Genomic DNA, 24,153 nt, shown 5'->3' on the forward strand with positions numbered 1-24,153 from the left:
ATTTCAGGCCATGTTAATTAGTTATTTGCTTTTGCGTTTCCCCTGCTTGATCCTAGTCTGATCAGGGCAGAGTTCACCGATCCAGAGTTATAGCCCACCCCCCACTCCCCAATTAACTTTGGAGCCGTGCCACACCTCTGCATCCTTGCCAGCTTACCTATGCAGGTAATATGCAGAGTCACTTTGGCCATGGGGACCTCGCCGATAACGTCATAGTAGGAAACTCTGATCTGCAGTAAAATTAAGTCAAAGGACATTGGGGGTGGCACCCCTTAAAATCCTCCCTCTGTGACACTTCTCTGCTTCTAACTTTATAATCTATCAGGGTGCCTGTGCCCAAAGAAATATTGAATTGGGAAATTTCTAATTTGCTTTGTGGTGGATAAATAGCAATTGCATTTAGACTTATATACTTCTTCACAGTGCTTTCTCTAAGCCAGGGGTGTGCAACCTTAAAAAGTCAAAGAGCCATTTGGACCCGTTTCACAGAAAAAACAAAACACCCGGAGGCCACAAAACCTGGGTGGGTGTGGCTAACTGGCAGGAAGCGAAGTCTGCCTTATGCACAAATATAGCGTGAAGGGTCGCTTCTCTTCTGCCCTAAGGATCCGGCCATCCCCCCGACCCACATGAGAGGAGGAGGGGAAGGAGGGTCACCAGAGGGAAGGCAGACTTCGCTTCTTGCCACTTTGGGCTGGAACTTATGCCACCCTGCTCAGCCAAGGAGATGAGGGGAATGGAGACAGGGCGTGGCAGGCAATGGCCAGGTCACTAGGGCAAGAGAGAAGCTGCATCCAACGTCCTTAAGCGAGTAGCCGCCTGCCCTCTGTGCCTTTCCTGTGCTGGGCGCTTGCTTGAGGGTCTCCCCGGGCATGCATGCAATCCTGATCCTGCCACAGCTAGACAGGGAGTCGCGAGAGCAAGAGGAGGGTCACCCAAAAGGAAGGGCTTGAGCTCCAGCCCGAAGCAAATGTGGCCAGGGATGGCTACTATCCTCAACCAGCGCCAGAGAATCAGCCTTGGCTGCTTCTCCATTCATGCCGTTGCCCTTACCATCTCAGGCCAGGCCAGATGAGGGAGGGGTGGGTGAACCAGTGATGGGACAGGGAGCCACAGCAGGGGGCCCAGAGAGCCACATGCAGCTCCGGAGCCACAGGTTGCCGCCCCGATCTAAGCCAGGCTTCATAAACCAGGTTTATTGTGGACCTTGGAGGTCTTCTAGTCCAATCAGCCAGTCCCCTCACTCAAGACTAAGGTGATCAGACGTCCCGCTTTTTAGCTATTTTCCCCGCGTCCTGCAGCACTTTTTAAAAGTCCCGATTTTTTGAAACAAGCCACCAGCTGGAGATTGCTGGATCTCCGCATCAGTCTATTTTGGGCAGCGTGGAAACAAATCTTCCTTCTTCGCGGCTTCCAAGCACAGAAGTTTCCTTCTCTCCGGGCAGCATGGCCGAAGTGTTGGACTCGCCCAAATCCATCTGTCCCTAGCTCAGCTCAGCTCAGCTCGCCAGCAAGCCCCACCCCGTCACTTGTGGCCACCTTCCCCCGGCCTCGCAACATTTTGCTCTTCACCCACTCAGCCTCCCGCAGCCGTCAATTAACCCCTCAGGTGCCCTTTCCCGCCTTTCTCCCCTTCTCTTTTCTTTTTCTTTCTTTCTTTCTTTTTATTTGCTTCCTTCCCCTCCTCTTCCTCTTCCTCTTGTGCTCGCTCCTTGCCCCCGGCTCAACACCTTCCCTGTCCCCCAGGCAAGGGGGCTCGCTGGCAGCGACAGCAAATGGGAGGAAAAGGAAAGGGAAGCACAGCCGAGGCGTTCGCCCCCTCCTCCTCCTCCGACAGTCCGTCTGCTATGTTTGAGGGCCAGCGGACAGAGCGGAATTTTCGCTGGTCAGAAAAACCTGTTCACTCCATCCGAGAAGCAGCTGGCCTGGTGAATAAAGATGGGTCTGTCTCAGCCAGGCATTTTTCTCCCCGAAGGGCCTTCGTTCCGGCGCTGCCAACGGAGCAACTGAGCATGCTCTGCCTAGGTCTTTGTGTCGGCCTCACCTTGGAAGTAGGTGAGAGAGGCAGTGCAGGTGCACACCACCGACGGAAAGAGGGAGAGGAAGAAGAAAGGAAGAGAGAGAAATAGAGAGAAAGGGAGGGAGAAAGAGAGCGAGAGAGAAACAGCGAGAGGGAGGGAAGGAAGGAGAGAGAAAGGAAGAGAAAGAGACAGGGAGGAAGGAAGAGAAAAAGAAAGAGGGATGGAGAGAGAGAAAGAGGAAGGAAGGAAGAGAGAGAAAGAGGGAGGAGGGAGAGAGAAAGAAAGAGAGAGAAATAGAAAGGGAGGGAGGAAAAAAAAGAAAAAAAAAGAGAAAGCCGCAAATTTCTTTTTGCTGAACCCCCCCTTCCCCCACGCTCAATGGTATCCCTCTTTACCAATTTTAAAATCTGGTCATTTTACTCAAGACCCTATAACAGTGATGGTGAACCTATGGCACGGGTGCCACAGGTGGTGTGTAGAGCCATATCTGCTGGCACGCGAGTTGTTGCCTTAGCTCAGCTCCAGCGTGCATGGGTGTGCCACCCAGCTGATTTTTGACTCGCAGAGGCTCTGGGAGGGCGTTTTTAGCTTCCAGAGACCCTCTGAGGGGGATGTGTGAAGGATTTTTTACCCTCCCCCAACTCCAGGGAAACCTTTGGAGCCTGTGGAGGGCGAAACACGAGGCTACTGGGCCTACCAGAAGTTGGAAAACAGGCCGTTTCTAGCCTCCAGAGGGCCTGCGGGGGTGGGGTGGCAGGGGAAGCTGTTTTCGCCCTCCCCAGGCATTGAAATATGGGTGTGGGTACTTGCACACGCGTGATAGTGTGCGCCCACACTCTTTCAGCACCTGAGGAAAAAAAGCTTCGTCATCACTGCCCTATAATATTTCAGACAACCTGTAAGTAGAAACCTCCAAAGTTGGAGCACCCAGACCCTCTGCAGGCAAGTCATTGGTAGGTCTAAACCAAGGCCTACAAATCCCAGGATCCGTTGGACCTGAGAAGCAACCTTTGGCCTCACCTTTTCATCATCGACATGATCGCTTGGTGCATCCATGGTAGCCCTGAACTTGACGGTCTGGTCCAGAGGCCAGTTTGAATCATGGCAGCAGATCTTCGATTTTGTCCTGTCACCTTCGATTTTGTAGATGTTCAGGCCTTGGGTGGCCCAGATCCCGAAGGAAGTCGCACCCTTTGGGGCTGCCCTAAAGGAAAGATGCTGTTCATTGGAAAACTGTTCCCATTTAAATCCTGCCTCCTGCCCCAAGAATAATTCTATTGGTTCATTGCCAAACCTCTACATAAATATGGGTGAGATCTGACTTGTTTTGTCTAAGTTACTTTTTGACTGAAGGAATAAGTCCTCTAAAATATCACAGCAAATTCTATTGCTATACTTATGTTAAACTGGGAATACTTCCTGATATCTATGGATATTCTCAATATCCACATTCATGGTTGGTTATCCCAAAAGTGCTTTTTCCAAAAATCAAGTGAATTTTCTTGCTGTCTTCTTTGAAAACGTTTCACTCTTAGAAGCTTCTTGGATGAGAAATATTTTCAAAGAAAATAAGAAAGTTCAATTGCCTTTTTGAGGGGGGAAAAAGCACATTTGGGACCAGTTCTTAATGTGAAGATGTTGTGATGGGGAAGTGTTATGCAGGAAGACCGGTAGACCTTTTAAGTTCTTTTCTTCTATTAAATAAAAATCGTTGTGTAATAGGAATGCCCAGATGCTCACCCGTGAAGGTCCAGGCAGAGTTCGGTGCCCAGAATATGGACAATGCTGGTAACCTCCGTTGAAAGCTGGACGCATCTCAGGTCAGTCATCCTGGGAGATTTTTTTCCTGTCTTTCAGGGGGGGTTGTTGGCTCTGGAATAAACATCCCTGAGCTGGAGGGAGAGATTTAAAAGGGGAAAGGATGAGGTGGGTACCTGCTCAGCCTCTCTCCATCTTGCCAGCTGATAGGCTAGTGCACACATTAAACCCGCCTTCTGGGCTGGGCTGGCAGATTTGGCAGCTGGCACCCCATGTTCTCACCCAAGAGTTATCAGCTTCCATCCCAGGGAGGAGGAAGAGGAAGAAGTAGCCAGAAGACGTGGAGACTTCCTGAAACAGGGTTATTTATTTATTTATTTTGATTTGATTTATATAGTCGCCCATCCCGCAAACGACACTGGGAGGCTCACAATTCAGAAACCTAAGATTAGAGTTAAAATCTTTAAAACAATAAATATAGTAAAAGCCAATAAGATACACCCCCAAACCCAAAACATTAATAAAGTCTAATCCTTATATTTTCTAATTGGAAAGAAGTAAGATGCTAACTTAGCGTCGATCCAGATCATTTGGTAGTTTACCTGGAGAACGTGTGAAAATGTGTCTGAAAACAGACAACCATCTCCCTGCTCAGCAATAAAGAGATTTGAGGAGGTCTGCAAATAAGGGCTCGGCGTACCCTGTATCTTTATACGCCTGTTTCAATTCCTACCCTCAAAACATTGCTACATAGCACTGCAAACCAAGACAACTAGACACAAGAACGCCATCACTCTGCTAAACAAATAATTCCCTCAATACTCTCAAACTATTTACTAGGTCTGCACTATTACTACTATTTTTTTCCCCATCATCCCTATCACCCCACTTTTGGGGATCCTCGAGACAAACTGGTGTGTGTGAGTGTAAGAGGCTCATCTAGATGCCCAGGAGGGTTTCCGGACCTCCCTTGAGTTCGGGCAGGATCGGACCCTTCTCCTCCTCTCCCTGCTCCTCCACCTCCTCTTCCTCCTCCGTTCCCAAATTAGCTTTTTAAGGATTTAGCATCTCTCAGGAGGAGGCGAACTATCCCATTCTTTCCTTCCCAAATTATCTTTTTGTGAGGACCGCTCTGGTTGGCTGGTGGCAAAGTGTCCTGTGCGGCCAAAAGGCCGGGGGTGAATGTGGGTTTTTGTGACGGAAGTGTTGGGCTGAAGAGCTAGGGGCCTTTTGCCGAGGAAGAAAAGGCAGTGGACAATCATCAGAGACGAAAGGCTGGAGACGAAAGAGCTGCGCCCAACCCTCCTTTTCTGCTCTGTTCTGTCCCCAGATGTATGTTTGTATTTGAAATGAAAGATAATGAACTTGGTTTCTTAAACACAGCTCAGTTTAAAAGTCAAACACTTTTGGAAGATGCTAGAAGTCGACAATAGATTTGGGGCAGATGGGAAGCAAAGAAATTTGCCATCTTAAATTGATGAATGTATGACCTTACATCTGACAGAATGGATTTGGCTTAGACACCAAGGAAAGAGGCGGTCTCCAGAATTTAATTCAGTCAGTTTAATTTCAGCAACCAAGTAACAGAATAACAGAGTTGGAAGGTGACCTTAGAGGTCTTCTAGTCCAACCCTCTGCTCAAGCAGGAACAAGTGGTTGTCCAATCTCTTCTTTAAAAAATCCAGTGATGGAGCAGCCACAACTTCTAGAGGGAAGCCCTTTCACTGATTAATGGTTCTAACTTTTAGGAAATTTCTCTTCAGTTCCAAACGTTAGGAGTGCCCAAAGATTATGATATGTCTTGGGTATTGTAAAGAATTTAGATGCGCTTGGTAAATAACCACATTAGTACCATAACTTTTAAGATTGGGAGCCTGTGAGTTTGTTAATTTTCTGTACAATTCTTGTTGGATTAAACATTAATTTTGTCTAAGAGTGTTAATACTGCTGGACTCATTGCCTATGAATGTAAGAGCTGACCTGTAATTGCTTCTAAACAAAAGAATCTGTAAGTTTATCAATTTTCTGTACAATTCAGTTCTCAAAGTGATTTAAGAGTAAATAGCCTTGCTTATAAACCCCATAATACCTTATCTGTTTCTCCCCATATGGCCATGGGTTTCTGACACCCTGGACAGTGGAAATAAGAGGCGAAAGAATAAGAGAGGAAAACCTTCTCCAGATCTTCTTTCTCAAAGCCAAGCATGTTTTTTTTAACTTGCTTTATCCCATGCAGTGTGTTCCTTGTTGGTGGCATCCCATGGACTAATGGGTCACGGTTGCCTGATTGAGGTGTGCTTTGTTAATTAAACAATCTCCTTTCCTGTTCATTGTCCACACCTTAGGAGCAAAAGGACCTTGCAGAGTTTCATTCACTGCCATAAAACATGGGGACTTTGCCTTTCTGCCCCCCTGGCTAGATTTGAAAGGATTACATCCAAGGCATCTCTGCTTAAGCACAGAGGCTGCAGGTTCTCCTTTTCATGGGGATTTGGGGTTAGTTTTTGGATTTTTCCCATGACTTTCTAAGCCAACCTGTGATAAGGGTTCACCTACAGATACAACTTACAAACTCCATTGCGACTAGAATTTCTGTGGTTAAACAAGGCTGTTGTTAACTAAATCATACCCAATTTTTCAACTATTTTTTTGCCGTGGTTGTTAAACAAATCACTGCAGTCATTAAGTGAATCATGCAGACATTAAATGAATCTGGCTTTGCCCCATGGAGTGCTTGTTGGAAAGTTGCCTGGGAAGGCCGCAAATGGCAATAACTTGACCTCTGCAACTATTGTAAATACATGCCAGTTGCAAATGTTTAATCACGTTGCCATGGCCATTACTGCGAGGACCAGTCACAAATCATTTATTTCAGTGTTCAACTTAGAGCAATCGCTAAACACATGGCAATAAGTCTAGGAATATCTGCATGGTATAAACTCTAAATATTTGCCAGTTGCAGCCAAAGTTTAATCATTACCCTGAGACTATTTCATAATGCACATTTTTATTTTTGACAATTTTGCATTTCTGGCTGAGATAACAATCCCCAATTCAAATCATATGGATTTCCCAATAATGGGCTTCTCTCCCCCCCCCTTCTGCAGAGATCAGATATTCTCACCTGATTTTGGCACAGCTGGTCCTTCATCACTCTACTCTTAACCTCTAAATCTACCTATACGTAGTGATGGACAGGAAGTACAGTGGAACCCCGACATAAGAGCTGCTCTACTTAAGAGCAACTCGAGATAAGAGCTGGGAGGGGAGAGATATTTTTGTTCTACTTACAAGCCCAAATTCGAGATACAAGCGCCAAGGAGCTGTCTCCTGAAGCCAAACGCTAACTTCCGCGTTCGGCTTCAGGAGACAGCTGTGAAGCGGCGCGCGTGTTTTAAAAGGTTGCAGCCGGCCTGGGGGGCTCGGGGGGGTGCTTGCAGCTTTCTTTCTTGCTCTTTTTCTTTCTCTCTTTTACCTTCCCTTCTATTTCTTCTTTTCTTTCTCCTTCCCACCTTCTTCCCTCCCTCCCTCCCTTCACTCATTCCTCTCTTACTCTCCCCTTTCATAAGTTTCCTTGCTTCCTTCCTCTGTTCCTGTCCCTTCCCCCTTTCTTTCTTTCTTTCTTTCTTTCTTGCTCTTTTTCTTTCTCTCTTTTACCTTCCCTTCCTCTATTTCTTCTTTTCTTTCTCCTTCCCACCTTCTTCCCTCCCTCCCTCCCTTCACTCATTCCTCTCTTACTCTCCCCTTTCATAAGTTTCCTTGCTTCCTTCCTCTGTTCCTGTCCCTTCCCTCTTTCCTTTCTTCCTTCCCACCCTCCGTCCATTCATTCACCCATTCCTCTCTTGATCGATTAAAGCCGGTCCCTGGTGCAAAAAGGGTTGGGGACCTCTGTCCTACAGGATTGGGTGGCAGAGAAGTTGAACATATGTAAATTTAAAAGTTTAAGGAAGTTTACAAGTTAAGTGAAAGAAACTTCATTATTCATTTATATGTACATGTACATTTCTTCATTAAAAACATGTCTTTCTGCATAATTTAGACTAACTTTGTGAGTTTTTTGAGGGCTGGAACCAATTAAAATTATTTACATTAATTCCTATGGGGAAAAGTCGTTCGAGATAAGAGCTGCTCGACTTAAGAGCCCAGGTCCGGAACGAATTAAACTCGTATCTCGAGGTACCACTGTATCTCATTTCCACATGCACATTCTTCAGACTTTGGGCTGGATTTGCATCTGTTTACAACCCAAAGGGAGCAACTTGAAATCACAAACACTTGCAAGATTTACAAATGCCTCTTTCCTCATTCAAAATTAAATTTGGGGAAGTCAATTTGGGTCAACTTTCATACAATGGATAAATATTTCTTGCTCCTTACAAAGAGGAGAAACAGCATTTCCTCCTTGTGGTTTTATCCGGATGTTCTTGGTGAGCGCTTGAAAATGTAAATTATATTTATAAATATATTTATATTGGCCATTTTCCCAGAAAGCTAGACAATTTTATCAAATGTGCTGTCTTGCACCTATGTTGCCAGGCATAGGGGAATTAAGGTACTCCCAGGCATATATAGTTTATGCATGGAATGATTGTGTTGCATGGTTTTAATGTTGGGTTTTAAATGTTTTTTAATATTAGATTTGTTATATTGTGTTATTTTGTAGTGAGCCGCCCCGAGTCCACGGAGAAGGGCAGCATACAAATCTAATAAATTAAATTAAATTAAATTAAATTAAATTAAATTAATTGTTACTTTCTTGTGTTTTCAGAGATCCAAAATTGAAACAAATTTCAGAAAGGTGATAAGAAATTATTTCTGGGAGAGGTTCTCCTTCTCCTTCCTACCATTTTCCATGTTGCGGCTTCCTCAAAGACAAAGGTATTGAGAACATTAAATCTGAGATAAGAGGGCAGGTTATTTTTCATAGAAGAATATTCCACCAACAAAATGAATTTCTCCTGACAAAACATGGTAGGAAAAATGTCATCAATGAATGTGCAGGAGAGGCCCAGTTGCTCCAGGAGGGAGTGGACTTTCATGTCCAAGCAACACTGGCCATGGATGATGGCTTATTTTATTTTTATTTATTTATTTATTTTGTCCAATACACAATAATACACAATGAATGTTATAGAGCAGTGTTTCCCAACCTTTTTTGAGCCGTGGCATATTATTCATATTTTCAAAATTCTGGGGAACACTGAGGGGGTGGCGGGGGGGGGGGGTGGCTAAAGAAAAGTTTGGACAAAAAAAAATCTCTTCCTCCATTTCACTCTATTTCTCCCTCCCTCTTTCTCTCCCTTCCTTCCCTTCTTTCTCTCTCTCCATCCCTCTTTCTTTCTTTCTTCCTCTCTTTTTTTCTCTCTTTCCCTCTCCCTCCTTCCCCCCTCTCTTTCTCTCTCTCTCTTGCTTTCTTTCTCTCTCATTCTCTCTCCCCTCCTTTTTCTCTCTCTCTCTTTCTCTCTCGTTCACCACGCCGGCAACAGAGAGAAAAAGAAAGTGAGAGAGCCGGAGAGAGTGGAGGGAGAGAGCCGGAGGCTGTTGTCTTTGCCTCCGCCAGCCGGCTCTGCAGCTAAGAGGCAGCAGCGATCAGCCCCCTCGCCCTCCCAGACGTCCCCAGCGCCCAGCCACGCACCGCCTCCCGTTAGCCCGGCTGACTTTTCCCTGCTGCCGTTTTCTCTTCATGGCGCAAAGCCACAGTCCCGGACTCCCGGATCGCTCGCTTCTCCAGCCAGCAAGCCGGCTGCCGGAAAAGCATCGCACTTTTTCAATGCGCGGCGCTTTCCTGGGCAGATGGCTTTGCTGACCGGAGAAGCGAGCGATCCGGGAGTCCGGGACTGTGTGGCTTTGCGCCATGAAGAGAAAACGGCTCGGCCAGCAGGGAAAAGTCGGCCGTTTTCTCTTCATGGCGCAAAGCCACACAGTCCCGGACTCCCGGATTGCTCGCCCCAAGGCAGGAAGCGGCGGCGGAGGAGAGGGGGCAGATCGTCCCCCAAGACAGGAGGCGGCGGAGGAGAGGGGGCAGCTTACGGGGAACGGTGCTCGCAGCTGTCCCCCGGCTACTGCCAGATGCCGCTGTTTCCAGCGCTTTCCTGCTGGGCCCCAAAGAAGGAAGGTGGGAAAAAGGAGGCGCGAATAATGAAGCTCTCCTTTTTCCCACCTTCCTTCTTTGGGGCCCAGCAGGAGAGCGCCGGAAACAGCTGCATCGGGCAGTAGCCGGGGGACAGCTGCGAGTGGGAGCTCCAGGTCCGAGGCACTGGCGGTCTGGCACTGGCAGCGCCCCACCCAGCTGGAGCTTCCCTAGGCTTCGCGGCACACCTGGCTGTGTCTCGCGGCACACTAGTGTGCCGCGGCACACAGGTTGGGAAACGCTGTTATACAGGATATAGTAGAGAAGAAATACGAGATATAGGAGAGACTATAGGACAGGGGACAGAAGGCACTCTAGTGCGCTTATGTACGCCCCTTACTGACCTCTTAGGAATCTGGAGAGGTCAACCATGAATAGTCTAAGGGAAAAATGTTGGGGATTAGGGGATGATACTACGGAGTCCGGTAATGAATTCCACGCTTTAACAACTTGATTACTAAAGTCATATTTTTTACAGTCAAGTTTGGAGCGGTTAATATTAAGCTTGAATCTGTTGTGTGCTCTTGTGTTGTTGTGTTTGAAGCTGAAGTAGGCAGGACATTGCAGCATATGATCTTGATAGGCAGGACATTGCAGCATATGATCTTGCTTAATAACAATCCCTTGTTCCGGCTCTGTGAACCCAATCTTGGGCACTGGTGATGAGTGTAATTCTGGCCCTGGGCTCAGGCTGCTGCTGCTCAATGCCAGGTCGGTGGTAAATAAAGCTCTCCTCATCCGGGATCTGATCCTGGATGAGGAGGCCGACCTGGCATGTGTTACTGAAACCTGGCTGGGCCCAGAGGGAGGAGTTCCTCTCTCTGAAATTTGCCCAGCTGGGTTTCAGATATGGCATCAGCCTCGACCCCAGGGAAGGGGGGGGAGGAGTGGCTATTATAGCCAGGGAGAGCCTTGGCTTGCATAGACTCGTTGCTCCAGAGATTGCGGGTTGTGAGTCCCTCCTGGTGAAGTTGGACTTAGGGGTTCAGGTGGGCTTGTTTCTCACGTACCTGCCTCCCAGCTGCGTGTCACAAGCCCTGCCTGTGCTACTTGAGGAGGTAGCCGGGTTGGCGGTGGGGTTCCCCAGACTTATTGTCTTGTGGGACTTTAACCTGCCGGCGCTCGGCGAAACCTCTGGACTGGCACAGGAGTTCATGGCCACCATGACAGCCATGGACCTGACCCAAGTAGTACAGGGTCCAACTCACGAGGGGGGGCACGCACCCGACATGGTATTCCTCTCTGAGCAACTGAGTAATGGTCTGAGACTAAGGGGCTTAGAAGTGTTGCCTTTGTCATGGTTGGACCATTTTCTACTGCGGCTTGACTTCCTGGCTCTAATCCTTCCCTGCAGGGAAGCGGAACCGATTAAGCTGTTCCGCCCCAGACGCCTGATGGACCCAGAGGGCTTTCAGAAGGCGCTTGGGGTTATTCCAGATACACTCGTACACAGTTCGGCAGAGTCTCTGGCTGAGGCCTGGAACAAGGCTGCAGCAGAGGCTCTTGACCGGATTGCGCCTTTGCGACGTCTCCGCGGCACTAGACCCTGTAGAGTTCCATGGTTCAACGAGGAGCTCCGGGAGTTGAAACGCCAGAAGAGACGTCTAGAGAAGCGATGGAGGAAGAGTAAGTCCGAATCCGATCGAACACTTGTAAGAGCACATGTTAAAACTTACAAAGTGGCGCTCAAGGCGGCAAGATGCGCGTATCATGCCGCCTTGATTGCATCAGCGGAATCCCGCCCGGCCGCTCTGTTTAGGGTGACCCACTCCCTTCTTAATCAGGGGGGAGTTGGGGAGCCCTTTCAGAGTAGTACCGAGGATTTTAACACGTTTTTCGCTGATAAAATCGCTTGGATCCGAGCGGACCTCGACTCCAATTGGAATACAGAGTCGACTGACAACGAGTCAGTCGAGGTGACTGGGGCACGTACTTGTCCACCTGTCTGGGAAGAGTTTGATCTGGTGGCACCTGATGAAGTGGACAAGGCCATTGGAGCTGTGAGTTCCGCCACCTGTTTACTGGATCCGTGTCCCTCCTGGCTGGTTTCGGCCAGCAGGGAGGTGACACGGAGCTGGGTCCAGGAGATTGTCAATGCTTCTTTGGGGAGGGGGTCCTTCCCGGATTCCTACAAGGAGGCACTTGTGCGCCCCCTCCTCAAGAAGCCTTCCCTGGACCCAGCCATTCTCAACAACTATCGACCAGTCTCCAACCTTCCCTTTATGGGGAAGGTTGTTGAGAAGGTGGTGGCGCTCCAGCTCCAGCGGTCCTTGGAAGAAGCCGATTATCTAGGTCCTCAACAGTCAGGATTCAGGCCCGGCTACAGCACGGAAACTGCTTTGGTCGCTCTGATGGATGATCTCTGGCGGGCCCGGGACAGGGGTTTATCCTCTGTCCTGGTGTTTCTTGACCTCTCAGCGGCTTTCGATACCATCGACCATGGTATCCTTCTGCGCCGGCTGAAGGGGTTGGGAGTGGGTGGCACTGTTCTTCAGTGGTTCTCCTCCTACCTCTCTGGTCGGTCGCAGTCGGTGTTAGTGGGGGGTCAGAGGTTGACCTCTAGGTTACTCCCTTGTGGGGTGCCTCAGGGGTCGGTCCTCTCCCCCCTACTATTTAATATCTACATGAAACCACTGGGTGAGATCATCCAAGGGCATGGGGTGAGGTATCATCAATATGCAGATGATACCCATCTTTACATCTCCACCCCTTGTCCAGTCAGCGAAGCAGTGGAAGTGATGTGTCGGTGCTTGGAGACTGTTGGGGTCTGGATGGGTGTCAACAGACTCAAACTCAACCCCGATAAGACGGAGTGGCTGTGGTTTTGCCTCCCAAGGACAATTCCATCTGTCCTTCCATTACCCTGGGGGGGGAATTATTAACCCCCTCAGAGAGGGTTTGCAACTTGGGCGTCCTCCTCGATCCACAGCTCACATTAGAGAAACATCTTTCAGCTGTGGCGAGGGGGGCGTTTGCCCAGGTTCGCCTGGTGCACCAGTTGCGGCCCTATTTGGACCGGGACTCATTGCTCACAGTCACTCATGCCCTCATCACCTCGAGGTTCGACTATTGTAATGCTCTCTACATAGGGCTACCTTTGAAAAGTGTTCGGAAACTTCAGATCGTGCAGAATGCAGCTGCGAGAGCAATAATGGGCTTTCCTAAATATGCCCATGTCACACCAACACTCCGCAGTCTGCATCGGTTGCCGATCAGTTTCTGGTCACAATTCAAAGTGTTGGTTATGACCTATAAAGCCCTTCATGGCACCGGACCAGAATATCTCCGGGACCGCCTTCTGCCGCACGAATCCCAGCGACCATTTAGGTCCCACAGATTTGGCCTTCTCCAGGTCCCGTCAACTAAACAATGTCGTTTGGCGGGACCCAGGGGAAGAGCCTTCTCTGTGGTGGCCCCGACCCTTTGGAACCAACTCCCCCCAGATATCAGAGTTGCCCCCACCCTCCTAGCCTTTTGTAAGCTCCTTAAAACCCACCTCTGTCGTCAGGCATGGGGGAATTGACATTTTCCCTCCCCCTAGGCTTATAAAATTTATGTATGGTATGCTAGTATGTATGATTGGTTTCTAAATTGGGGTTTTATAAATTAATTAAATATTAGATTTGTTACATTGTATCATTATTGCTGTGAGCCACCCCGAGTCTGCGGAGAGGGTTGGCATACAAATCTGATAAATAAATAAATAAATAAATAAATTGTACCGTCAGGAAATTCCTCCTTCGTTCCAGGTTGCTTCTCTCCCTGATTAGTTTTCATTTGTTGCTTCTCGTCCTGCCCTCAGGTGCTTTGGAGAATAGGTGGACCCCCTCCTCTTCTTTGGGGCAGCCCCTCCAATACTGAAATACTCCTCTCATGTCACCTCTACTCCTTCTTTCCATTAGACTAGACATACCTAATTCCTGTAACTGTACTTACAGGCTTAGGGCAGCTCTGATCTACCTGGCTGCAGCTTTGCCTTTTCCAATTATTATTATTATTATTATTATTATTATTATTATTATTATTATTATTATTATTATTATTATTATTTAGATTTGTATGCTGCCCCTCTCTGAAGACTCGGGGCGGCTCACAACAATAGTAAAAACAATGTCAAAGAACAAATCTAATATTAAAAAGAAACACATATAAAACCCCTCATTTAAAACCAAACAACACATACATACCAATCATAAAATATGAAAGCCTAGGGAGATGTCTCAGTTCCCCCATGCCTGGCAATATAGGTGGGTCTTGAGTAATTGAGTCTGCGGAGAGGGGCGGCATACAAATCTAAATAATAAATAAATAAATAAATAAAAAATAAAAAAATAAATAAAATAAAAAATAAATAAATAAATAAAATAAAATAATAAAATAAAATAAAATAAAATAAAATAAATTTACGAAAGACAAGGAGGGTGGGAGCAGTTCTGATCTCCGGGGGGAATTGATTCCAGAGAGCTGGGGCCGCCATAGCGAAGGCTCTTCCCCTGGGGCCCGCCAAACAACATTGTTTTGTTGACGGGACCCAGAGAAGGCCAACTCTGTGGGACCTTATCGGCCACTGGGATTCATGCGGTAGCAGGCGGTTCCGGAGATACTCTGGTCCAGTGCCAGGTAGGGCTTTAAAGATCATAACCAACACTTTGAATTGTGACTGGAAATTGATCGGCAGCCAGTGCAGGCCACGGAGTGTTGCAGAAACGTGGGCGAATCTAGGAAGCCCCACGATGGCTCTCGCGGCCGCATTCTACACGATCTGAAGTTTCTGAACACTTTTCAAAGGTAGCCCCATGTAGAGAGCATTGCAGTAGTCGAACCTCGAGGTGATGAGGGCATGAGCGACTGTGAGCAATGACTCCCTGTCCAAATAGGGCCGCAACTGGTGCACCAGGCGAACCTGGGCAAATGCCCTCCTCGCCACAGCTGAAAGATGATGTTGGAACACTGGCAGTCCTTTTCACTAAACTAGACCTACCCAATTGCTGCAGCCATATCTTTCCATGTTGTATCCTCCAGTTCTCTAATTACCTTTGTTCCTCTTCTCTGCACTCTTTCCAGAATCTCAACATCTTTTTTATACTGTGGTGCAGGGGTCAAATGCTACCAGCTTGGACTGGCTCAGGAGTACTGTTAGCGGTGGCCACTAATCAGTGATTTCCTGAACCGGTAGTGATGGTGGGCTGGCACGATCCTGAACCAGTCTGGCCACTCGCTCGCCTCCTGAGCGGATGTCCTGGGGCTGTTCGTGCAGTGTATAGACTTTGATCTACTCATTTCTCCCAGCGGAGGGAGCTGCCAGAACCGGACAGATGCTGGACGCTCGTTCAGTCTGAGTTCCCACTTTAAAATACTCCAATTCCAGTCAATGGAAGAGGAACAGAAGGACAAGGAGCGTGATGCAAGTGGGGTCTCCAAACCTGGCAGCTTTAAGGCTTATGGACTTCCACTCCCAGAATTATTCCCCAGCCAGCAGAGGAATTCTGGGAGTTGAAGTGTGCAAATCTTAAAAGTTGCCAAATTTGGAGTTCCCTGGCTTAAAGGTTCATATTATCTATTTCAGAAGGCACTTTGATACCTCTGGCTTGATGTCCACTTCATCGATGTCCCAAGTTTAGTGTCCAAGTAACAATCTATTACAGGTGTAATGTGTCGCCATTTTGCTTTGGGCGGGATTTTTAAAAAAGTTTTAATTTTTTTTCCTTCTGAGCATGCACAGAAGCTGAGTCCCGGCACTGTACATGCAGCCACCATCTGTTTTATGGCGCTTTTTTTTTTTGCCATACTGTGAAGGAGGAAGCAAACTGATAGCAAGGTAAGTCACAACCCACCCCTGGGCCAAATCCACATTGGACAGTTGGGAGGAGATTCCAACTTCTTTTATTCCTATTGCATTGTCCTAAATGACCCCAGACCCTGCTTTGCTTTCACCCAGCTTTTCACCTCTCTCAATAAAAGCTTCCTTTTGAAATCCATGGTTTCAAGAGTCTTCACTTCCTTGATTAAGTGGGAGAGGTTGGGCCTAACAAGGTTTTGCTTTCTGAAAATTCTAGCCAGTTTGAAATTTAAAACATATTTGATAAGTTGTAATTCTGTTCAATAATGTCTCCTGTGAAAGAACAGTAGAGCTCAAGGAACCAATGTTTGCCCTCATTCAGCTGAAATGATTCGACAAGAATACAAAGAAGAGGTGTGAGACATATTATAGAAGGTGACATATAGGCTGAAATATATGTGTGGTTGTTGATTTAAGGAGTGATTTTGATCTTTACAGAACAGAACAATAGTTATTTGCTCACTTGGAGACATCAAGGAGGTAGTATAAATTATGTGATATTTTAAAATATACCCCTTTTCCATCGGATACAGAGTTTTCTTAAACAAATAAAAACACCTTTTCTACTTATTAGGAAGGAAGAACCTGGGATTTGAATCAGACAGCTGGTAATTTCCTATTACAATTATTTGATAGATGTCATCCTTAGATCCAAAAAGAGGACCTGACATTTGTCAAGGAAGGAAATTATTAGGAGTGGTCTAGACTCTAGACAACACCTTAGAAGTTGGTACAAAGGAGTATCCTGAGATTCTGGGTTCATTTTCACACCTCTAAATCTTTGGTTAATGGTTTCTTAACAATGAGGAATTATTTACACAATGGAGAACTTCTGCCTTTTGAGGAGAGTCAGTGGTTTTTTTTAATGTGAGGTGAATTTCCAACCTAATGTAGAAAATGCCACACTTTTCTTACTATTTTACCTGAATAGTTTTGCTGTCTTGGCGCAAATTTCTATCAGTCAGGATCTCATCAAGGGTAATTTTCTCCACTCTCCTCAGACCTGGAAAAAATAAAGATTTAAACATCAGGATGGGTGGTCTCCCAGGGAATCAGCCAGGAGGAACAATGTCAGAGCTCACCTTCAAACAGGGCAGCGTCCCCATAACCTTCTTTTTGCTTCTCTTCAAAGAGCTTCAAGCAAGCGAGGGGACTGGCCAGAAGCAGCCGGAAACCCTGCGTGGAGACCCCACCCCCCAGGAGGGAAAGAATCTGAGTTAAATTTTATTTCAACAGTATAACACTGCCCAGAGTCCGCAAGGAGTTGGGTGGCTTAAAAATTAAATTAAATTTAAATTAAATTAAATAACTGGATGTGAGATGTTTGCCTTGGTTCGCTTCCTGCAATGTCAGCATACACACACTTGAGTTAACATGTCGGTTAGTTAGTTAGAATACAGGTAGTCCTCATCTTATGATCAGAATGGAGACCAAGAGTCCTGTCGCTAAGCGAGACAGACCACACCTGGAATACTGCAACCAGCTTTGGTCACTATAGTATAAAACAGATGTGGACATTTTGGAAAAAGTTCAGAGGAAAAGAGCTAAGATGGTCAAAGGCCTGGAGACCAAAACTGCATGAAGAACGAACACAGGAATTGGGTGTGGCCAGTCTAGAGAAAAGAAAGACTAGTGGGGGACAGAGTAGCAATCTTTAAATATTTGAGGGGCTGCCACAAAGAAGGGGGTGGTCAAATTAATCTACAGGTCTTGTTGGGAGAAGTCCATTGGGGCACCAAACATCCAGCAGGAACCTTTCTCCTTTTATTGGTGGAATATTCTTCTATGAAAAAACCGTGCTGTTTTTTTTTTTTTGGGGGGGGGGGTTGGTAGAGGGGCAGGTGCTCAACTAAATGGTCTGTGTTAAACAGCGCTTGGTGTAACATAGCCACTTCCTGCTGATCTGAAGAAAGGGGCATCCTGGAGATCAATTTTTGGATGGGGGTGCAGTTCACTGAGACAGGGAAACCCCAGTGAGGTCAGACAGGAAAGAAGATGGTCACCAATGGCAGTTGCATAGAGTTGACCAGTGAAGGGTTCCCCATCACTGGTACAGTGATATCTCTACTTAAGAACTTTTCTAGATAAGAACCAGGTGTTCAAGATTTTTTTTTGCCTCTTCTGAAGAACCATTTTCTACTTAAGAACCAGAGCCCAGAAAAATTTCCCAGGAAATATGAGAGCGGCACGAAGGCCCGACCAGTTTCCTGCCATTCCTCCTGGGTTCTCTCTCTGGTGCAGTGTATGGGAGGCAGCGTTGCGCCGGGTGTATGGGAGGCGCGTGCTCCTCCTCGCTGTCTCAGAGTCCCTCTTTTTTTTTTTAAGCCTTAAATTTTTTTGATTTTTTTGATTCCCCTCACCTCACCTTCTTCCTTCGGCAGTGACTGTCCTCCTCCTCTTCTTCCTCTTCCTCCTTCCACCCAAATTCCGAGCTTTTATTTCTTTCCTAATAGGTTTGCACACATTATTTGCTTTTACATTGATTCCTATGGGAAAAATTGCTTCTTCTTACAAACTTTTCTATTTAAGAACCAGGTCATGGAACGGATAGAATAGAATAGAATAGAATTAATTATTGGTCAAATGTGATTGGACACACAAGGAATTTGTCTTGGTGCATATGCTCTCAATGTACATTAAAAAAATATAGATTGTCAAGAATCATGTGGTACAACATGTATTGTATTTACAATAGCGAGTAAAAGCAAAGGAGAAATAGAGGAGTTGGAACAATAGAAAGTGTGATGAACTCCAGTAATAAAGGTGAGATCGGGATTGGACTCCAAAGGAAAATCTTATGAAGTAGACTGCTGCAATAACCTTAACAACTAAAGTTAAATTGGAGAAGATATTTTGAATTGAAGTACCATTGCTGCTATGCAATAGAAAAAACAAGAGGGACACCTACTGGACAAAAGAAGAGGCACAGCTGCATAAATTGACATTTACCTTTAAAAAGCTAAAGACAATATTGATAAGTAATCCTTGGGTGGACTAAATGATTATTGGAAGAAAATACTTTAAAAGTACTCAGTAAACACCTGGAAAACAAACTGTGGTCTAGAGATTAAAGCTGCTGCCTTACAGGCAGACTCCTCAGGTTCAAATCCCGGTAAGGGCATGGCTAGCTGATGAGAGCAAAATATTATTATTATTATTATTATTATTATTATTATTATTATTATTATTATTATTATTACTGTTGTTGTTGTTATTATTATTATTTATTAGACTTGTATGTTGCCCCTCTCCGAGGACTCGGAACGGCTCACAACAAGAAAAAACTACAAATCCAATATTTAAAAAACAGTTAAAAACCCTTAACATAAAAACAATCATACATCTCATGCAGACCATACATAAAGTGGAAACGGCCCAGGGGAATCAATTTCCCCATGCCTGATGGCAGAGGTGGGTTTTGAGGAGTTTGCGAAAGGCAAGGAGGGTGGGGGAAGTCCTAATCTCTGGGGGGAGTTGATTCCAGAGGGTCGGGGCCACCACAGAGAAGGCTCTTCCCCTGGCTTGAAATAGATCTATACTAGTCTCTCTTCCTTTTCATTATCAGCAAAAATATGTTACACACACACACATGTATGTGTGTGTTTATGTGTGTTTGTGTGTGTGTGTGTGTGTGTGTATACAGTATATAGATTAACTGGACTTTTATGCCGCTCCTCTCTGGGGACTCAGAGTGGCTTACAACACCTAATAAAACAATATATAACATCTTAAATCCAATTAATTAAAATTAAAATCTAAAAAAACTCCGGAAGCATAAAAAACAGTCATTGACATTCAATCAACTTTGTCTCAACAATTCATGGGCTAAGGGCAAGAGTCTCCCAAGCCTGGAGGCATAAATGAGTCTTAAGACTCGCAGTAGAGATCCTAATGAGGCAATATGGATTAATACCTTTGCCTTCTTTTTGATTCCTATGGTAAAGTGCATGTCCTCTGGCTATTATGGATGGCATTGGGCGTAATGGCTTTTTAATTTTGCCAGTAATACATCCCATGCCAGGGAATGAATTTTATTTATTTATTATTTATTTATTTATTGGATTTGTATGCCGCCCCAACAGGTGCTTTTCTGGGCTGCTAGCAAGTTTCTAGCCGTTTTGAACACCTCAGTTCCACAAAAAGTTAAAAAATATGCCATCTTCCTATCATTTGAGATTTTTGTGTACTTGTTTGCTAACAGAAAGCACTCAAGTTTATCTAGGTAAGTGTCCCATGTTTATGGCGCTGAACTGAAGGTGGCAAAAGAGGATATCATTGCCATTCTTGTCAGGGATAGACACCTCAAATTTTGGATCATTTTAAGGTAGTGTTTAATTATCATCCCTTTTTTTACTCCAGCTTGAGATAGTGAAAGCTCCTCTTTGGTGACTAGCTCTGTGACCAAGGCAGCAAGTAAAATAATAACAAAATTGTGGTATTTTCTACACTAGGTAGGGAATTCAGGTGTGTTTTTCTCCTTTAGAAAGACTTCTGAAAAACACCACATTAATTTAAAAAACCTGATTCCCAGCAAAAGGCACAAGTTCCCCATTGCATAATTACTTCCCCACCATTAAGCAACTGTTTACCAAGGATTTTAGAGGTGTAAAAATGAGCCCAGAATTTTAGGATGATCCTTTCTGTATGATCTTTTAAAGAAGCTGGCTTGCAACAACCAACTTCTAAGGTTTCGTCTAGATGACTCTTAGTAATTTCCTTCCTTGGCTAATGTCAGGTCCTCTTTTTCGATCTAAGGATGACATCTATCAAAAAATTGTAATAGGGAGTTACTAGCTGCCTGTTTTCAAATCCCAGGTTCTTACTTTCTAACAAGTAGAAGAAAGTATTTTTTTTGTTTGGTTTAGAAAACTCTGCATTCGATAGAAAAGGGGAATATTATGTATGTATGTATGTATGTATGTATGTATGTATGTATGTATGTATGTATGTATGTATGTATTTATTTATTTATTTATTTATTAGATTTGTATGCCACCCCTCTCGGCAGACTCGGGGCGGCTCACAACAATAACAAGAACAATGTAAAAACAAATCTAATAATTTAAAAAACACTAAAAACCCCATTATTAAAAGCAAACACACACACAAACATTCCATAAACTGTATAGGCCTGGGGGAGATGTGTCAGTTCCCCCATGCCTGACGGCAGAGATGGGTCTTAAGAACTTTACGAAAGGCAAGGAGGGTGGGAGCAGTTCTAAACTGGGGGGGGGAGCTGGTTCCAGAGGGTCTGGGCCTTTGAAATCCTTTGAAATATCACACACCTTTTATATTACCGTATTTTTCGGTGTATAAGACACACCATTTTCCTCCCTAAAAGAGGCTGATAATTTGAGTGTGTCTTATATTCTGAATGTACCCCCCCAACCCTAACCAACTGCTAACGATCTTCCCAGCATTTACCTTGCAGCTCTTTCATTGTTTCTCTCTGTGAAGAATGTTTTCCAAGCCCTAAGTCTTTGCAGGTTTTTTTTTATTACTCTAACTTGCTCTGAGTAAGTTTTTTCCAGCCCTAATTAGGTGCTAACAATGTTTCCAGCTCTTACCCACTTGCAAGCTCCTTCACTGTTACTCTCTGCAAAGAAGAATGTTTTCCAAGCCCTAAGTCTTTGCAGGATTTTTCCCATTGCTCTACTTGCTCAGACTGTTTCTTTCCAGGTGCTAATGATGTTCACAGCTCTTACTGGCTTGCAAGCTCTTTCATTGTTACTCTCTCAGAATAAAAAAAGCCCTTAATCAGGGGACAAAATAATGTGCTGAAGCTGAACAGACTAAGGATGCTAGGCAGATGAATACCTGGCAAGCAGATTCTTTTCCCTACTTTCCTCCCCAAATACTAAGATGCGTCTTATATTCTGGTGCATCTTATACTCTGAAAAATACAGTACCTCCTTAGTGTCTCCAAATGAGATAAGAATCATTGTATTGTTTTAGAAAGTTTTAAAAACCTCTCCTTAAATGAATAACTGCATGTATTTTATCAGCCTGCGTGTCCTTTTCTATAATATGCCCCACACCTCTTTTTGTATTCTTGTTGAACCCTTTCAGCAGAATGAGGGCAAATATTGGTTTCTTGAGCCCTAATATTCTTTCAAAGGATCAATTATTAATCAGAACTACACCCTATCAAATATGACTTAAATGTCAAACTAGTTATCATTACAGGAAGCAAAATCCCACACCTCTAAAAGTGACAAAGTTAAATCCTAGATGAAAAAAAAGAGATTTAAAGCCTCTGTGGTGTGGTGGTGAAGGTCTGGATTCAAATCCTACCTGGCATCGGACCAGAAAACCTGCGGGACTGCCTTTTGCCACATGGATCCAAACGACCGGTCAGGTCCCACAGAGTCGGCCTTCTTCAGGTCCCGTCAACTAGACAATGTCGCTTGGCGGGACCCAGGGGGAGAGCCTTCTCTGTGGGGGGGGGGCAGCCCTCTGGAATCAGCTCCCCCTGGAGATTCGTTCTGCCCCCACTCTTCTTGCCTGCCAAAAGAGTATCAAGACTCATTTATGTCCTCAGGCTTGGGGCTATTAGACTTCTGCCTCCTAGCCAATGAAAAGTATGCAAGTTAGTGGATTGAATGGGTGTGAGTGTTTTTATGGTCTTTGGGTTTTTAGAGTATTGATTATTAATTGGATTCAGGATGTTATATATTGTTATTTTGTATGTTGTAAGCCGCCCTGAGTCCTCGGAAAGGGGCGGCCTAAAAGTCCAATAAATAAATAAATAAATATAAATAAACCCACCCTCCTGGGTGATTGTGGGCTCCTGTTCTCTCTCAACCCAACCTATTTCACAATAATTGAAATTCCCACACTCTCGGGAGAAAGTCAGGATGTCAAGCTAAGATAGCACAAATCATCCTTGACTTACAGTGGTTCATTTAGTGACCATTTAAAGTTACAATGGCATTGAAAAAAAGTGACTTAGGCCTGTTTTTCACACGACCGTTGCAGCATTCCCATAGTCATGTGATCAAAGTTTGGATGCTTGGCAATTGGTTCAAACTTATGACAGTCACATAAAGGGTCATTTGATCCCATTTTGTGACTTTCTGATGAGCAGTCAATGGGGGGAAGCCGGATTCACTTAACAACCTGTTACTAAAATAAGGACTGCAGTGATTCACTTAACAACTAGGGAAGAAAGGTCATAAAGTGCTGCAAAATTTGCTTAACAACCATCTCACTTAACTACTGATATTTTAGCCTCAATTGTGGTCATAAGTCAAGGATTACTTGTAATCAGGGGTGGGCTACTGCCTGGACACGGGGAACACAGTGGGGTAGCGAAAATGGAGCTTCACCCCAGTGCACCCAATTTTCACTGAAAGATGTTGAAAGAAAATGCAGGGCATCCTGCATAAGCCACGGCCACAGTGTGGTAGTAAAAATTTTGGTAGCCCTTCACTGCCTGTAATGTATCATTACTTGGACCCTAAACTTGGGACATTGATGAGATAAGGTCTCCAAATAAGATTTTATCTACACCAAGTGGTGTCACATCCTCTTTTTGGATCTAAGAATGGCGTCTATCAAAATTCGCTTAGAAACTATTGCAATTACCCAGATATTTGGGGCTCAAGTCAAAAATTAACTGTAATAGATCATTACTTGGATACTAAACTCAGGACATTGATGAGACGGACGTCAAGCCAGAGGTACAGTATAAAAGTGCCTTAAGGATAACATGAATTAAACATTTAACCCAGGAGTCTCCAAATTTGACAACTTTTAAGATTTATGCACTTCAACTCCCAGAATTCCTCTTCTGGCTGGGGAATAATTCTGGGAGTGGAAGTCCATAAGTCTTAAAGTTTGGAGACTCCTGCTTAATCTGATGGGAACCTGCTTGCACCACACACCTTGTTCTTCTGTTCCTCTTCCCAGAGTTGCATTGACTGGAACCGGAGTATTTTAAAGCGAGAACTCAGACTGACCGAACGAGACATCATTGATGTTCCCCAACTCTTCACTCTCGAAGGCTCCACCGCAACAGCCTTGTTCCCAGACATGGTGAGAGACCCACCTTCCCATTGGTCTTTCCAAAGCAAGCATCCCTCCTGAGCATCCTATGGGGCTGAGCCACAACACCTGAGGCTGGGTTTCAATTTCAAGGTTCCCTGGGGAGAACAAGATTGAGTGATAATCTACCACATCTATGGAGATTCTCAGTCATCCAGGCCCCAATTGTCCCAAAGGTGCTTTTTCAAGAGGCAGCTGGATTTTGTTTGAAGCTTCTTGGATGAGAAGCAAAATGTCTTCAAAGAAAAAGAAAAAAGTCCAGTTGCCCCTTTGAGATGAAATTTCATCATTTTCTTATCTTGTTTTTTTTAAGATTGCAGGGCCAAAAGGGAGTTTTTCTTTTTTAAAAAATTACATGG

At 45.1% G+C, this 24,153-nt stretch overlaps 1 protein-coding gene across 2 annotated transcripts in view; it reads right to left on the reverse strand.

Annotated features, from left to right (window-relative positions):
* Nucleotides 1-23,892, reverse strand: part of LOC139171297 (protein-arginine deiminase type-3-like) — a 35,450-nt gene extending 11,558 nt beyond the window's left edge. The window contains exons 1-7 of one of the 2 annotated variants that reach the window (XM_070759390.1): nt 23,635-23,892; nt 22,043-22,252; nt 16,831-16,924; nt 16,672-16,751; nt 3,762-3,913; nt 3,042-3,225; nt 158-230 (exon numbers count right to left, since the gene is read on the reverse strand). In XM_070759390.1, coding sequence (XP_070615491.1) covers nt 158-230; nt 3,042-3,225; nt 3,762-3,850 — 346 coding nt within the window. In that variant the 5' untranslated portion in view covers nt 3,851-3,913; nt 16,672-16,751; nt 16,831-16,924; nt 22,043-22,252; nt 23,635-23,892. Of the gene's footprint in view, nt 1-157; nt 231-3,041; nt 3,226-3,761; nt 3,914-16,671; nt 16,752-16,830; nt 16,925-18,113; nt 18,197-22,042; nt 22,253-23,634 lie in introns of those variants that run through there. The other variant, XM_070759391.1, reaches the window with a different exon arrangement.
* Between the last annotated feature and the right edge of the window lie 261 nt (nt 23,893-24,153).

Source organism: Erythrolamprus reginae, chromosome 8 (genome assembly GCF_031021105.1).
Source record: "Erythrolamprus reginae isolate rEryReg1 chromosome 8, rEryReg1.hap1, whole genome shotgun sequence".
NCBI lineage: Eukaryota > Metazoa > Chordata > Lepidosauria > Squamata > Dipsadidae > Erythrolamprus > Erythrolamprus reginae.